General features: G+C 38.7%; 1 protein-coding gene across 5 annotated transcripts in view; it reads right to left on the minus strand.

Annotated features, from left to right (window-relative positions):
• EBF1 (EBF transcription factor 1) overlaps positions 1-16,841 on the minus strand; it is a 452,008-nt gene that overhangs the window by 141,334 nt on the left and 293,833 nt on the right. For 3 of the 5 annotated variants that reach the window (XM_056811530.1, XM_056811531.1, XM_056811533.1), the window contains one exon: positions 3,667-3,808. In XM_056811530.1, coding sequence (XP_056667508.1) covers positions 3,667-3,808 — 142 coding nt within the window. The remainder of the gene's footprint in view (positions 1-3,666; positions 3,809-16,841) is intronic. The other 2 variants (XM_056811532.1, XM_056811529.1) reach the window with 1 other exon arrangement.

A 16,841-nucleotide genomic window follows, 5' to 3' on the forward strand; every position in this document is an offset into this window, starting at 1 on the left:
GGATTTCAGAGTTGGAAGGCACCTGGAACAACACATAGTCTAACCAGAGCCATAACTAGCAATATTGGCGCCTGAGGCAAACCCTACAAAATGTTTCTGAAACAAGAAGTTGGGTTTTTCTTCAGAGACCTCTGAATGTTTCTAGTGAAGTTCTACTTCCAGGGGAGGAAGCAAGGTTACCATGAACTTCACTTGGTATGGAGGCACCAATTGATAATTTCTATTTTAACTAATTCATCTTCCTATCTAGGTGCTAAGGTCAGTGGTTAGTACACAAGTCATGCCACCCTTGTTTTGCTCTGAATCTAGCTAGCATCCTCACATTTTAAAAATTGAGAAACTAAGATTTATAGAGGTTAAGTGACTTGACTAAGGTGTAGAGCTACTAAATGGCAAAACTAGGACCATAACTTGGGTCTTCAGGGTCCAAGAACTGCACTTTCCACTACATTGAACTAAGAGATTTATAGAATTATATCCTCTAGTGAAACTAGTCTTTCATAGGAGCATAAGATTATAGGTTTAGATTCTAAAGGGACCTCAGAAGCCATGAAGTCCAATCTTTTCATTTTATAGGAAAGTAAATTGGGATAGGAAAAGGTTAAGTAACCTATCCAGGAAATGTCTGAAGTGACCTGAGAACCCAAATCTTCCTGATTCCCAGTCCTGAACTCAAGCCTTTAAACCACTGTCTCTCTTAAGTCCTAAGTCTGTACTGTCTTAGCCAAAAGTATTTTCTTAATTAACTAAATTTCAAGCAACCCAAGAACTTAGACAACAACTTAGTAATTTAAATGCCTCCTGTCCATACTGGATATGCTTCTATAGAATAATAATCATACATTACTAGTTTATTTGTGGTTTACCATAAACATTAAACTTGGGAAGTATTTATGAATGAAAATAAACAGTAATTATCATGAGCTACAGCTTGCTCAGGTATATTTTTTCCCCTCGCATGAATTTACAAAACAAATTTTCCTTTTTCAACTACGATGCTTGAGATGCTTGAAATATAAGAGTATTTATTTGAGCATTACATTTCTGAGGCCTTAGGTCACACAGGGAGTGCTATGTGTGAATGCAAACCATGATCACTGTTTCTACTTATATGTGGAAAGATGAGCCATGAAGGGAACTTTCCTTCTACTGTCTGACAAGCAGGATATAAATAGAGATGTGTGGAATAGCTCAAAAATAATTCAGCTACCTGTGAATAAGATGGTTTAAAAAAATGGCAAAAGAAGGCTCCTGAAAGCATCGTAAGGTGAAAATCCTCTTCAGATTTACTATCTGACACCTGTATTCTTTGGAGAATGTAGTATAAAATGATATTTTAAAGGAAAAAAGTTATAGTAAGGGAGAATATTAGAATGCCCCCAAAGCCTCATGCAGTAAGCACCCAATCCACTCCCACACATCTCTTGGATGGTAATTCAATATTCACCCTTTACTGAGCAGATATTTATGTTTCAGCTTGAAATGTCTAAATGAGTGGGTGGCTGTGTGTGGTTGGGTGATTCAGACAGCACAGAGTAAAAGAAGTAAAGTTTTTTGTCATCAGCAAAATGGACCGGACCATGTAGATCCTTATTTTGCAGAAGAGAAATCTTAAACTGCAAGGAGAGAAAAGCTCATTAGCTGAAAGACTGAGTCTAGGTAACCAGGAAAAATGCTACCTCTCCCATTATACTGATTCATGGTGGCAGGAAACACCACCCACCTCCCTTTCCCCCTTTATGTATTCAAATAGAAGCTCTTGAGGGCAGGGGATCTTTTGCTTTTATTTTAATGTATTATTATCCCCATGATTTAGCACAGTGCTTAGAACATAATAAACATTTAATAAATGTTTTGTTTATTGATTCATCAGTTCATTCCCCTTGAACCTTATACAACATTTTATTTTTAATTCACTTATATAATGTTGTGTGTTAGACTTATCAGAGAATGGAACATAGTCTTCATTAGATTGTAAGCTCTACAAAGGGAGGAAAAATAGTTTTATCTAAACTTATAAAGCCTAACTACCAGCTTTGCATATAATAAATGCTCCATAGATGTTTGTTCAATGAAATGTGCCATGGGTAACTAAATAGCACTTTCTTTAGTAAGATGCTAATAGCAACATGACCACTTTATGGATTGACAAGTAGAGCCAGAGCAATCAAAAGACTTCCCTAAAGTCATTTATCCTTCCCCAAAAAATGTCAATACAATTTATTCATACAAAAAGATGGTGTTATAAAGTCACCATCAGTAGCGTAAGAACTTTGAGTTGCTTTCCAATAGTGAGAATTGACTACAATCATCTGTTCAGACATTCTCAGCTATACTCCTTTGCACGTCTTGCCAAAAAAACTGGCTAGAAAAGGGGGAGAAAACTTTAATGTTCAGAAGCATCTGGCCAACATGCTTGACCTTGGTCTTCATCATGGCACTCTGGCCAACTGAAAGAACTAGCCACAGGACAAAAAACCCCAAAACACTTAGGTTTACAAGTCATGGGGCATGAAGAGAGTTACTAGGTATTTTCCCATGTTTTCCCTCCTTGCCCTGCCTAAACAATTCCACATATATAGTGCCTTAAGTGACTCTAGGGGTATTAAAAAAAAAGGCAACATTACTATAATGTGAGGATCAGAATAATCTTAAGTACAGGAATGGAAATAGAAATGCAATCACAAGCAGGTGTTCCAAATAGCCTCCTGGAAAAAGTAATATCTATCTATCTTAGCCCTAATGAAACCATAAAAAAACAGCTTTTGAAAGGTGATAGTTTACTCTAAGAAGACTGTAAAACTGGATGTAGTGAAGTATTTCTCCTAAGAGCGCTACATCTGGCTAATTAATAAAAGGTACAGATTGTACATTCCTTACGGGTGGGAAAAAATCGGGTAAAAATTATGATAGTGGTTTGTTTATTAAATTGGGATGCTGGCAGCAAAGGGAATTTTCTACCTTGTGAATTATAGCATCAGGACAGCTCATGCCCATGGAAGCCTCAGGAAATGAGATGGAAATTTGTTTTCAAATAACACTGCTGACGAAGCAAACAGAAAAGTGAAGCCAAAGTAAGGGGTTACAAATTTTGTTTGAGGAGAAATGAACACCCAACACAAGGCCTTACACATCATAGGTGCACAATGAATAGTTGTGGAATGAATGAATGAATGAATGAATAAATGGACAAAGGAAAAGTTTATTATTTATATATATCATCTGAATTCAGTTATGTAGCCATCTAGCTCAGAATTTCTGTGGCATTCACTTTCCTTGAGACAAATTTTATCTGGTTTCTGCTTACCCTGTGAAAATCATCACCGATAAGCTGGGGTGCCCAAGACAAATATTATTATCTAATAATTTACCCCCAAGACCTATAGATAGACATGTCAATCTTTTCCAGTTTGGGAGGGCCATCAAAATTAAGCATTGAAAATGGGACCAAATTTTTTTTCTATCTTTAATTACTAAGCCATTATGTTCTGAAGGGGGTGGGAAGAAACCCAGAATGTCAATTTTGACAGACGGACAATTTGAAATTTGAAAGGTTGGGGGAGGGATGGGGAAGCTGGAAGAGAAATGGGAAAGGGGCAAAGGAAAGAAACCAAATAAATTCACATTTAAAGTAGTAATGCCAACCAATGAAAATGATTTGCCTACCATGTTCCAGATAAGAGGGCGTACCTTCCGAGGGGTCAAGTCTCCGAGCCCTCCGCCCATGCTTGGAGTTATTGTGTACGAACATGTTATCTGAGACAGCCAGGACATGGCCATCCACATTGACTGTCGTAGACACCACGACCTAGAGACACAAGAAGGAAATGAATGAACATTTTAATATAAAAGCATAGAGGGTAATAAACTCAAGTTAAATAAATAACAGCTGGGAGCTGAAGAAAATTGCATAGCTATTTCCCATAATAACTGGTGCTTATGCCGTACAAGTCTAACAAGAGACGCTATTGATGAGTGGGTCTTTGGCATGGAAAGCTTTTGATGCAGTTTTAAGTAAAATTGCACAGTTTATAGTTATACAGCAGAAGGTACACTGTTAACCATAATTTTAACAAGAGAATCTTTATTAGCATATTTTTTAACACAAGGGTGGTTGTGTTTCACCTAAATTACCCTTCAGTTTAGACATTGAAGCAGATATCACAGTTGATCTTAAAAATAAAAATCTTTGCATTTTAATTCACCTCATCACCTCCTCCCACCCACCCCCCTAACTCCCAAAGCTTGAGGGTTAAGAGACTGGGGAAATGTAAAAGATAAGCAGAGGAAGAGAGGATGCAAAGCAGTTTGGGGGATCTGAGTGTTTGTGTCTGTGTTTTCCTGAAGAGGTTTTGGTGGTATTTGAGGGATATTTCTCCCCCTTCCCTTCCTCAGTTTTGGTCGCCCTGCCTCATAAAAACAAGCAAATCAACAGAACAACAACCCAACGCCCAGCTAGACGCGGATCCTGGTGCAGACTGTCTCCTTTGGAGGCCATCAAATCAGTGGCATGGGCCCAGCTCCCGGGCCGTCACCCAGACGCTCCCCACTGAACACCAGCACTGTTCAGAGCCGTTTGCCAAAGGGGCCACAGAAAGAAGCATGTGTTGTCTTCGAGAACTTGGGCTAAAACAATGAGCAGGAATGACCTACACTTCTCCTTATATTAAATGGGAAAAGGGATTAAAACTGAAACCCGCAGAGATATGTTTATTCATGCGACCTCTTACAACCAAATATAATAATTGTCTGTTAATTGCAGTTTCAGCTCCCACCTCATGCTTCGACTTGTGAAACAGCAATCAGCCAGCTCCTGTTTAATCCACCTATTATGTTGACTAATTAACTTTGCTCGACAGTTTATTTCTTCCTCCATTATCAGCCCCTGTCAGCCGCAAGCACAAGGCTGCATAGGGGGACCTCGGGCTCTTTGATTGATCACCGATAGATTGACATGCAGATTAATTTAATTAGAATCACCTCACTTGAGAAATGAAAGACAATGGCAAAGGGGCTAATAGATCTGCTCTCATAATGAGGCAAGCCTCCAGAGCGAAGGCTGAGGATTTCTGATTTATTTTGCTGAATTCCCCAGTTGTTTCAAAAGGCTCTTGCTTTTAATTGTTCTTGGTTTTGAGAGGCGTTCGCCTCTGAAGAGGTGAAATGCTTTACAAGGATTGGCAAACACTGCGCCAGCTCTGGGAGGAAGCCACCTCTCCATGTTGGCCAAGGAAGGCAAGGGGGAGGAGGGGCACGCTGAGGACCTTTGGAGACTCTAGTTTCATCATTTGAGTGGGACAAAAGGGGAAAAAAAAACTTTGGGCTCCTGGCCTAGTCCTAGGGAATGTCAACCCACCAAAAGACCCTCTTGCACCCCCTTCCCCCAGATCTGGTCCAAATCTGTCAGGCCAAAACATTTTCACTCGAGAGAAGATAGCCAAGAGAATGCTTTCCATCACATAAGAGAACTGCTCCCAATACCACCATGGAATGTTTGCATTTTTGTTGTAATCTATGATATTAAAATGCTAGGGGAATGATTCAGAGCTCTTCCAGGGAGCTAGGCTTTTCTGCTTAGTCATTTATAAAACCCCAAATCCCAGCTAAAGTCATTCATGAGAGGGAGGAAGGCTAAATGATAGTAAGCATAACAGGCAAGTTCCAAAGCAATTTATCACTCCATTTATGACTGGTTAACTAGACTTCAGGCAGAGCAAGCTTTCTTGAAGGCCTTTTCATTTACATATTAAATTTAAAATAGCATAGAATTTTCCAGTTTTTTTAAAAGAAGAAAAAAGAGACCAGAAATATTGTTGCAGAACCTGCATTGTTTGAAGAAATTGAAATTCATCTCTTCCTTTTAGTCAGAAAGGAGACTCCTTGGGACATTTAAAATTATATAACACATCTATCTGTGTCTTTCAAAGACCACAATTAAGTGGTCATTGGAGTCGTTAGTTGAAGAAACTATAAAAGGAATCCCAAACTGTCTCTGTTTCCAGTGTCAGGAAATAGAGAAAGTGGTTACACTCTGTGTCTTACTTAAACACACACACACACACACACACACACACACACATACACACACACACACACTTTACTGTGCACCTGTAAGACACAAGTGCCATGGGCTTAATTCTTAAAATATTCAATGTATTTTAAAGAGGCCCCACTGGCATCAAAGTTTTATATTCGACATAAAGGCTGAGCACCAGGAGTAGCAACAAGAACAAACCTCACTGTCCATTTTCTTTCAGCTGATCAAGAGAACAATGTTTGCCTGAATACCAGTGTCTCTAGGGTCTTTTCTCTCTTCTCTCTCCTCCCTCCACTCTCAGTGTCCTTAAAAAATCAGTTTAGTCTTTCTATAGAATCTAACCATAACTGAAAATTCTTACGTCTTTATTTAGAGGCAACAAGGCTAAATAGAAAGAACTCAGCCTGTCCTATACTCCCAGTTCTGCCACTTACCAATTGTGTAACCCCAGACAAGACACTTCACAGATTACTTCAATCTCCCCATCTTGTAAATAAGATATTTAGAGGCTGTTGTTCAATCCTTTCAGTCCAGTTCGACTCTTCGTGACATTTGGGGTTTTCTTGGCAGAGATACTGGAGTGTTTACCATTTCCTTCTCCAGCTCATTTGACAGATGAGGAAACTGAGGCAAACAAGGTTAAGTAACTTGCCCAGAGTCACCCAGCTAGTAAATGTCCAGATTTGAAGATGTCTCCCTAACTCCAGGCACAGCACTTTTTCTACTGTGACCCCTAGCTGCCCAATTTTTCATTTAGAATAGTTCTTTATTACTATATAATAATACAAAATTCAACAAAGTCTTGCTGAATTAAATCAAATCCACTTTCTCGTTCAAATTTAAAAATATAACTTAAAACATATTTTTGTGACCAAATTACAAAATGCAGATCAAACTGGGACATGCAGAATACATATCAAACCATTCTTGAGAAACAGTCTAGTGATTTAATGCAAGATTAATGAAGTGCTGACATATTCCTGTAAGCAAAGGAATAAGCCAGGCCAGCCAAAACTTCAGCTCTTCCAATTCTGTCAACAAAACAGAGCTTTAATCTCAGATAGGCATATATAGAAAACAAATTTGAGCGGGAACTCAACCTCCCCAAAGTGCCTAACTCTCACTTTGTTAGAAGGATTTGAAGTAGGAAAAGAAGCAACAAACAGTCGAAATGATGAGAGATAATTTTAAGATTGAGGCTATCTGGAATAAGATTTTTAGAAAAAAGGCTTTGAAATCAGTTCTGCCAATTCATTTCTTAGGCAGCTAAGGGAGGTGATGGACAGAGCTCTAGGGCTGGGGTCAGAAACATGAAGAAGAGAAGAGCTCCAACTCTGCTGGATGGTTAGCAGCCCCAGCCCCAACCTTCTTGCTGGTGAGTGAGTGAGTGAGCTCCTTGAGCCTTATGAGGTGAGTGACCTGGAGAGAGCCACTTGGCTTAAACATCAGTTTCTTCATCTGCAAATGGGATTGATTAATCATCCTTGCACTGTTGTGGAGATCAAATGAGATAGTGTCCACACTTTGTAAACCAAAAAACTCTACCTAAATTTCAGTTAATATTATTCCCGAATTAAAATTTGAATCCAAGAATGCTTGGTGGGAATATATTTGTTTAGGGACATCACTTTCTTTATCTGAATTAAACACCTTGGGGCTTCATTTTGTTTTAACTGCAATCCATTAAAATCTGCATTCTGATGAACATTCAGAATTACACCCTTGCCTGCCAGCCTCCATGCCATGTCTCCGTCCTCCTAACCTCCCAGATGATGTTTGGGACTAGGAAAGGGGGAAATGGTAAATTAGCTGCGGACTTTGGAGACCTCCTTGGCACATAGCTGTGGTTTGGAATTATGTTAGTTTTACCCTTCGCTAGATCTATGTGACAAAAAAGATATACAACCATCTCCTCATAGGTAACAAAGAGCTCATATTCCAGAAATTCAGAATTTGGGGGGGAGGGGAATCAGATATAGGATATTAGATCCTTATCTAGCAAAAAAATGGAAAGTAATGTCTCCTGAAGATGTGGAGGTCTCACAAATGATCACTCATATTCTGGGGTATCCTAACTAAGCTCAGTTCAATATATGTAAACCCTAACCTTCCAGCTTAGAATCAATTCTCTGTGTGTGGCTCTGAGGCAAAAGAATAAGGGTTAGGCAAGAAGGGTTAAGTATCTTGCCCTGGGTCACACAGGTAGGAAGTGTCTAGGGCCATATTTGAGCCCAGGATGCCCATCTCTAGATCTGGTTCTCTGATCCCCTGAGCCAACCAGCTGTCTCCTGAATTCTGCTTTTTTTTTACCCGTGGATAATTTCTATAGTTTTTGTTAACAATATTCATTTATCTTATGTTATTTTGCCAGGCTTAAATGTAATAGGAGTTTATTGCTTTAAAATAGAATTTTCAGGAAATCCCTTTGGTCTTTCCCAAATCTCAGCTCTCCACTTGACAGTCCCCACCAGCATCAGCACTACCACAATGGATGGACACATAGACACATACACACACACACACACACACACACACGTGTGTATACACACACAGAGCCATGATCCCAAGTGAAGTTTGGTTTATTAGCCATGCCACCTGTTCACTGCAGTGTGGTGAGGATTTGGTTGCTGGTCACTCAGTGGTTTTAGGTCTATTCATCCTTGTCCTCTTTGTCATTTCTCAGCTTCTCTCTCAGGGGACCTTGTATGTCCTCACTACATTATCCAGGGTCCATGAAGCATAACTTCTACCTCATGTGCACATTTGCAAGCAGACACAAGTGGCTAAATTCAAACACCAGTATGGCAGGATCGCATTAACGCAAGTTGGCTTCTTAATGCTGAGGTAGACATTATGACAGAGATGTTCCAAAGGGCTAACAAAATTCTATGTCTTTCCGCATTCCCATAACAATTGCAAGCTGGGGGTAACAGATATTAGATAATAGTTCAATTATATAAATACTACCTCAAATAATACATGACCTTTTTAAAATTTCTCCTCCCAAAATAAACAAAAATTCAACAATTTTGGCTATTCAATTTTGAGTGAGCCAAGGGAAAAAATGTCAATAAATATAAGGGGATTTCTAATATAGAGTTCAGTTGTGAATTTTGTTTGAATGGAAAAATTTGGCGCTGAAGTCAACTTTTCATATGGTTTGCTCCCTTTGAGTTTTAATTTTTTAAATTTGTGCATGGATTTAGAACTCATACAGGAAAAAGAATAATAGCACTAACTTGGAACAAAGTGATTTTAAGAAGATTGTGGATGAACCTCAGCCCATTTCCCTCTGCTACTTTCCTTCTCCCATCCTCACACACATATACTGACAATCACATCCCAAACGTGGTGGCTAGGTGATGCCAAGGGTAGAGTGTCAGGTGTGGAATTCAGAAAAGCCTAAATTCAAATATGCCTTCAGACATTTATTTGCTGTGTAACCTTGGGCAAGTCACATAATCTCTTTGCCTTAGTTTCCTCATTTATAAAATGGAAATAATAACAGCACTACCTCCCCAGGTTGTTGTAAGGATCAAAAAAGCCAATAATTGTAAAGCAGTTAGCACAGTGCCAGGTATATAGTAAATAATGGTGGTTATTATTATTATCTTTCCTGACATTCTACTTCCTAAGTCACTTATTTTTCATTATGCTAGACTAAAGTATGGTTTCCCTTAGCTCATCCTACTTTCAAACAATAATGGATCTTTACATATTGGGAAATTTTAGGATATGTCTACCCTGATAGTAAAAAATCCCCCCGTGTTTACAATGAATTCTCATATACTTTGTTCCTTTCCAAAACCTAATTGGCATGGGCTAAGATACTCACTGAACCTGTAAAATGATGATAGCAATGTTTTTTTACAAGTAAGGCTCATTCCCAAGTGAAGAGGCAAAAACAATTCAAGACAGAACTAATCCAGGAGGCTGGAGCAGGGGGAAGAAAGCACTAATTATTTTGGTAGAAGTAGGTAGAATTAATGGGTAAGAAGCAGTGTTAATTGTATTGATAAGTAGGTTACTATAAATAGATGAATGATTTAATAATTTGGGCTAAAATACCCTCTCCCTAGAAAATATATTTTAAAAGGTGATTTGGGTCATAGTAGTGTTTGTCTAATTGCTCAGGTAACTGTGGTATATCAATTTAAACTTCTTGAAGTGATATCAGAACTCTCCAAAGACTTTTTCTGAACCAAGAACTTGGACTTCAAACAATTCCAATCTCTTTCCCAAGCACTTTTTGTGATATCTCAGCAGTGCCTTTGCTATATCAGGACATCTTGATTTCCCTTTGTCAACTCTACATCAGAAGGAAACCATGATAGAGAAAAAAGAGAGAAAAGGCTCTTATTGTCAGGTTAGTGCTATGGACAGGGATGGAGAGGAATATGGGTCTTCCTATGACTGAGAACAAATAAAGAGGGTGGGGAAATTCTACCTCTTGTAGAATGAAGATTTTTTTAAAGTGAAGTGAGATATTTAATTAAAAATTCATCTTAAAGATGAAAAACTATGGTTCATTGACTTTACCTGACATACTCAACATGAGATAGAAATTCAGTCAGTCAACAAATATTTTTGAGAACTATACTAAGTATCAGGCACCAGGCTAAGCACTGGGATACAAAAGAAAGGCAAAAACACACTGCCTACCTTAAAGGAATTGACATTCTAGTGGGCTAGGGGAGAATCAGTAGTAGATAAAGCACCAGACCTTAGGTCAGGAAGACTCATTTTCTTGAGTTTAAGTCTTAACCTCAGACACTTACTACCCTGTGGGACCCTAGGCAAGTCACCTAACCCTGCTTGCTTTAGTTTCCTCATCTGTAAAATGAACTGGAAAAGAAAATGGCAAACCCCTCCAGTATCTTTGACAAGAAAACCCCAAATGGGGTCATAAAGAGTCAAACACAGTTGAAATGACTGAACAACAATGAGAGGAGAGTTAGAGTAGGAACCCAGTCTGGTTGCAGAATTCTTTGCACCACAGCTCCTTGTTGTTCTCCCATCCATCCTCTTCCCTCCCCCCAACCCCAATCCAATCACTCCCAAAGAATCTAGCCACTGTGAGTATTTCATGGATTAAAAACAGTTAGGAAACATTGATCTAACCAAAAACACTCAAATGCTTGCTTTATTTATTTTACATTTTCTACAGTGATGACAATATTTAATAAAGAAAAGTACCTGCTCTGAATGCAGAGCAGCCACTTATCAAACACCTCATAAGGTTTCCTTCTCTGTGATGCCTTTCTCCCTGGGCATAGCATAAGGCTCATGCCAAGACGTGTATTTACTCGATAAGCCATAATGGCTTAATATATCAGGTTGAAAATCCACCTTTTGTATTTACCATGTTATGTGAATTAATCCTGCATTCTGAGACTATCATTAGGGCTGCTTTCAGTATAATTAATCAGTGTGATGTAACTTAGTGTTATTTTCTATGAGTAGGTTGATCGGGGCTCCTGCTCGCTGCATTCTGTCGGTATAGAATGTAATTGCTAGATGTGCTATTTGTCAAAACAACATAATTCCATTCAAAAGGATAGGGGAAAAAGTTCATGTGGCAGGAGTAGCAGGGGAAAGGGAAGAGAAGAAATAGAAATGGAAATATTGACTATACAAAACAAAGTGAGGCTAAATGCAGAATTAAAGGCAAAGGTCAAATATGTATTTTAAGAATATAATAACAAACAGTTTGAGAGTATGGGTCTACTAAATAAAGAACATCAATTATTCTTAATTCACATCATTCATTAAAAATTTTTTTCCACTAATTCTAGAGGCACCTTTGATATTCTAATTTTGTTAAAGTTAAGGAATAAGAGTAGAGATAATTAAAGTAAAAGTGATGATAGAAAGAGAAAATTAAATCATTCATCATATATACAAACATGTAAGTATATATGGATATTATTTACAGGAATAACACACACAAACACATATATGTATGTATATATAAATAAGCATTTATATATACACAGGCATGTATAGTCACAGGATGTCATAGACAGGCAGTCTCAGGGTCAGGGAAACTTGCATTTTTTTAAGGCAAATAGGGTTAAGTGACTTGCCAAGAATCACATAAATATTTAGAGTTTGATGAATCTTCCTGAATTCAGACCCTGTACTCTATCCATGATGCCACCTAACTGCCCCTCTCCTTACATTTAAATTTCAGGACAGCATCTGTAGAGGAAGAAACCTCATTGAGAATTCCCTATACTCATGAAATCACAATTCTAGAACCAACAATTTTCCTGATCTTGAGAAAAAGTTTGAGAATGAATACTTTGCTTAGCATTCACCAAGTAAAGACAGAGCCTAGTACTAAAGGTCAGCTTGTCCCAGGACTCCTTAGACCCAATAAGGAAGGCTCTTGATAAAGATCTAAATTTTAACTCTGAATTATCTGGCTTTTATCACGTTAGGACTAGACCCCAGACATAATTTTAACTTAGTCCTTTGACATAACATCTTTTTAGTGTCAAAGTGAAGAAAGCTGCTTATTGGAATCAGAGTGAATTTTTACTTGGCACCAGTTTGGTTGCTCCCTAACCAACCCCATCTGCCTCTCCTCTACTTCTCGTCATCTTTCTCTACGCCCATCCTCCATGAGTACTGAATGAAACCTGTATCTCAGGAGCCCCAGAGCTTTATTTAAGTAAGTTTGCTACTCTGACCACAGACTAGGGAGTTCAAAAGAAAATATCCATTGGAATTTTTTTAAAGTACTGATTCTAATGGATTTTCTACAAGGCTTGAATTCCATACTACATTAAAGTATGAACAGTACATGGCTCTGCTGAAAGTGATTAATTTCTTGAAAATGCTAAGGTCACACTAATTGACATGACCTGTGTAATTAAGCAGTCTCTGTTTACACACTAGAATCTCAACTGCTGTGAAGCTACGCTTGCTTGACAGAATGTCTTTACAAGTCAAGAGATCAACAACCTTTCTCATGTCCTCCCCAGTCACCTACACAGGCTCCTGATTGCTGTTCTGAGGAGACACGCTATGAACATTACCATATGAAAATCAGTCTGGACTAGTAAGCATACCAAATGGGCAGTAAGGGAAGGAGAGATCAACAAGAAGCTGGTTCTCTCCTTGGAGAGAATACATTTAATAGTCATAAGAACATGTTTTCCATCAGATGTCTCTTGGACTTTGGTTTTTCAGAGTAACTTATAAAACTCTCACTGGTATGTAAAAAAGGGTAGATTGGCGTTTTCTCACGGCAAGTCGCGTCAACAGCAGTCATCTGATTCCAGTTTGCCATTTAAGCCACCAGAAGAAAAATGTCATCAGTTAATCCTGATGTTCAAATCCCTTTCTGGCTTCTTGATGGTTTCAAACACACATTTATTAGAAGTCACTGTGATTCTGGGGTCAAGAAAAAGGCAAGAGCCCCTAGATATGTCCGTAATGCCTACATGATTTTAAGGAAGTTTCTGAATGTCCTAAAGCCTGAGTCATCCAATCTATAAAATGGAGGTAACAATCATATAGACTAAATGGACAAAAATGCAGGTATTTCTATCCATTATCCACCCAGCTCTCATTTACCTCACACTCTTTCCAAAATCTGGGCTAAACCATAACTAGGATAAGTCAATTTTATTTTATGCATTTAAAAATATTAGTCTGTAGTCTCAGACATTTCCTAGCTATGTGACCCTGGGTAAGTTACTTAATCCCAATTGCCTAGCCTTTACCACTCTTCTGACTTAGAAGCAATACTTATTTTTATTTAAAAATGTTTTAAATATATTACTTTGAGAAAGAGTCCATAAGTTTTATGGTGCTGGGCTGGGAGTCAGGAAGACTAGAGTTCATATCTAGTCTTAGACATTTTCTGGCTATATGACCTTGGGCAAGTCACTTAAACTCTTTATCTCCATTTCTTCAATGGTAAAATGGGCATAATAAGATATCTACCTCCCAGGACTGTTTTGAGGATCAAATAAAATAATATTTATAAAGCACTTAGCACAGGGCCTGGGTCATAGTAGGTAGTATTATATTAAGGCTAGCTTTCATCATCATTATTATTATTACTAATACAATTATTATAATATTATCAAATTATCAAAAGTATCTAAGACACAAAAAAAGTTAAGAACCTTTATTATCAGGGATACTAATATATTTATAATGATGTGATCAGATCTTATATTTGTATAATATGTTATAATCTAAAACATTTTCATATTCATTACCTTATTTGATATTAGGTAGAAGGAAGGCAAAGTAGATTAATAATCTATATTATACACAAACTCCCTGTACCTCTGGGAATTTAAGTAACTTGCCCAGGGTCATACAGTTATTAAATGGAAAACCTGAAATTTAAACGATAGTTTCCTGACTCAAAGTTCAGTGGTATGTCCATAGGCTACAGTAGTCAAAAGATATTCACTCCCTCTTGGCCAACCTTTGGGAACCTAGCAAGGTTAATCATTGGATAATAGAACACAATAGTCTCCCTCATGGACGCTTTTCCAAATTGAGAGGGAATTCCAGGACTGCCATCTTCCTTAGCTTGTCAGAAGGACACTTAAGTATTTTAGAAAAATACATGACTACTAAGCATTCTCCAGTTGCAAAGCTATCTAGACATTCTAAATAATTATGGGCATACAATCTTGAAAAGGGTTTCTAGCTTGGGTAGGGACTACTTCTGTCTGCACTGAAGTTTTCTTGTCTTTGCACAGCTCACCATCATTATCTTCCATTTTGGGGAAGTAAGGTAATTGCTGAAAGTAATTTATACATACCTAGTCTCCCAATGTCACTCAAAAGCACTTACAAATGCAGTGTCCTAATAAACACTGCCACATTAATTCAGCTATTCTAAATCCACTTCCTAACTTATGTAACAGGGTTTAAGTTTTATGAAAATGATCGAGGCTAGAACCTTGAGTAACAATGATACATGTGTCTGTCCAATTTTTATACTGAATTGTGGGCTCCTGATACATAGTAGGCACTTTAAAAAGAAGGCTTATAAAACTACTATAAATGTGGCATACATAGACTCTTCAAAAGCATCCTGTTGGCTATCATCAACATGACTATAGTTACTATTATACCTACCCCAACTATATTCAAGTAAGATGTGGAATCTATCCAAAAGGCCTACTGAGCTAACAAGAAGTTTTATATGAAAATTAAGTTTTGTTTGTTTAGCAAAATATTTGGCAATTTTATTTTATAAGTGATAGTGGAAGGGGTAGGGAAACAATTCCTTGAGCTGCTTCACTGAACTAAGTAAACACTAGACCTAATACAAGGAAGGCAGGAAGGCAGAAAGGAAGGAAGGGAGGGAGGGAGAAAGAGAGAGAGAGAAAAAGAGAGGAAGGAAGGAAGGAAGGAAGGAAGGAAGGAAGGAAGGAAGGAAGGAAGGAAGGAAGGAAGGAAGGGAGGAAGGGAGGAAGGGAGGAAGGGAGGAAGGGAGGAAGGGAGGAAGGGAGGAAGGGAGGAAGGGAGGAAGGGAGGAAGGGAGGAAGGGAGGAAGGAAGGAAGGAAGGAAGGGAGGAAGGGAGGAAGGGAGGAAGGAAGGAAGGAAGGAAGGAAGGAAGGAAGGAAGGAAGGAAGGAAGGAAGGAAGGGAGGAAGGGAGGAAGGGAGGAAGGGAGGAAGGGAGGAAGGGAGGAAGGGAGGAAGGGAGGAAGGGAGGAAGGGAGGAAGGGAGGAAGGGAGGAAGGGAGGAAGGGAGGAAGGGAGGAAGGGAGGAAGGGAGGAAGGGAGGAAGGGAGGAAGGAAGGAAGGAAGGAAGGAAGGAAGGAAGGAAGGAAGGAAGGAAGGAAGGAAGGAAGGAAGGAAGGGAGGAAGGGAGGAAGGGAGGAAGGGAGGAAGGGAGGAAGGGAGGAAGGGAGGAAGGGAAGAAGGGAGGAAGGGAGGAAGGAAGGAAGGAAGGAAGGAAGGAAGGAAGGAAGGAAGGAAGGAAGGAAGGAAGGAAGGAAGGAAGGAAGGAAGGAAGGAAGGAAGGAAGGAAGGAAGGAAGGAAGGAAGGAAGGAAGGAAGGAAGGAAGGAAGGAAGGAAGGAAGGAAGGAGAGGAAGGAGAGGAAGGAAAGGAGGGAAGGAGGAAGGGAAATAGAAAGATAGGAAGATAGAAGTTTTAGTTGTACCAAATTTTTTTGGCACAGTCCACCAGGAGACTTTTCTTCTAGAAACCTATACCTTAATTGATATGTTCCAAGTCTTAAGAGAAAAGCCTGAATGTCCAAGGTAATTTCACTGTAAGGAGCAAGTACTTAGAGAGATGCTATCTGCCTTCTACTTTCTTCTCATTCTATTGAGATTTCGAAGCTATTAGCAAGGTGTCCTAGGGGATTATTAAAGGACACATCTCCAGTCTTCTCAGCAAGGCCTGAGAATCAAATACTCATATAATTCCTAATGGGAAATTTGATGACATCAGCCCAAATCAATCATTTTACAGATGAAGAAATATCCCAGAGTGACTGAGTAATTTACCAAAAGTCCAACAGCATATCAGTGATAAAAACAAGTCGAGAAAAGAAGTCTCCTAATTCCTAGTTCAATTTTCTTTCCACTTTGCACAGAAATACCTAAACATTTATGTCCCCTTAGAATTTAAATCCATGAGGAAAAGCAGTTAATACCAAAGTGGTATTTGAAATATCTGATAGATATGATGGCAACTTCATCTCTTAAATAAAACTTTGTGGCATGAATATGTAGTCTATTATTCCCATCACTCAAATGGAGAAACTGAAGCATCTACATTGCCCCAACATCATGAAAAAGTAAGCAGTGAATT

Source organism: Monodelphis domestica, chromosome 1 (genome assembly GCF_027887165.1).
Source record: "Monodelphis domestica isolate mMonDom1 chromosome 1, mMonDom1.pri, whole genome shotgun sequence".
In the NCBI taxonomy this organism is placed as follows: Eukaryota; Metazoa; Chordata; class Mammalia; order Didelphimorphia; family Didelphidae; genus Monodelphis; species Monodelphis domestica.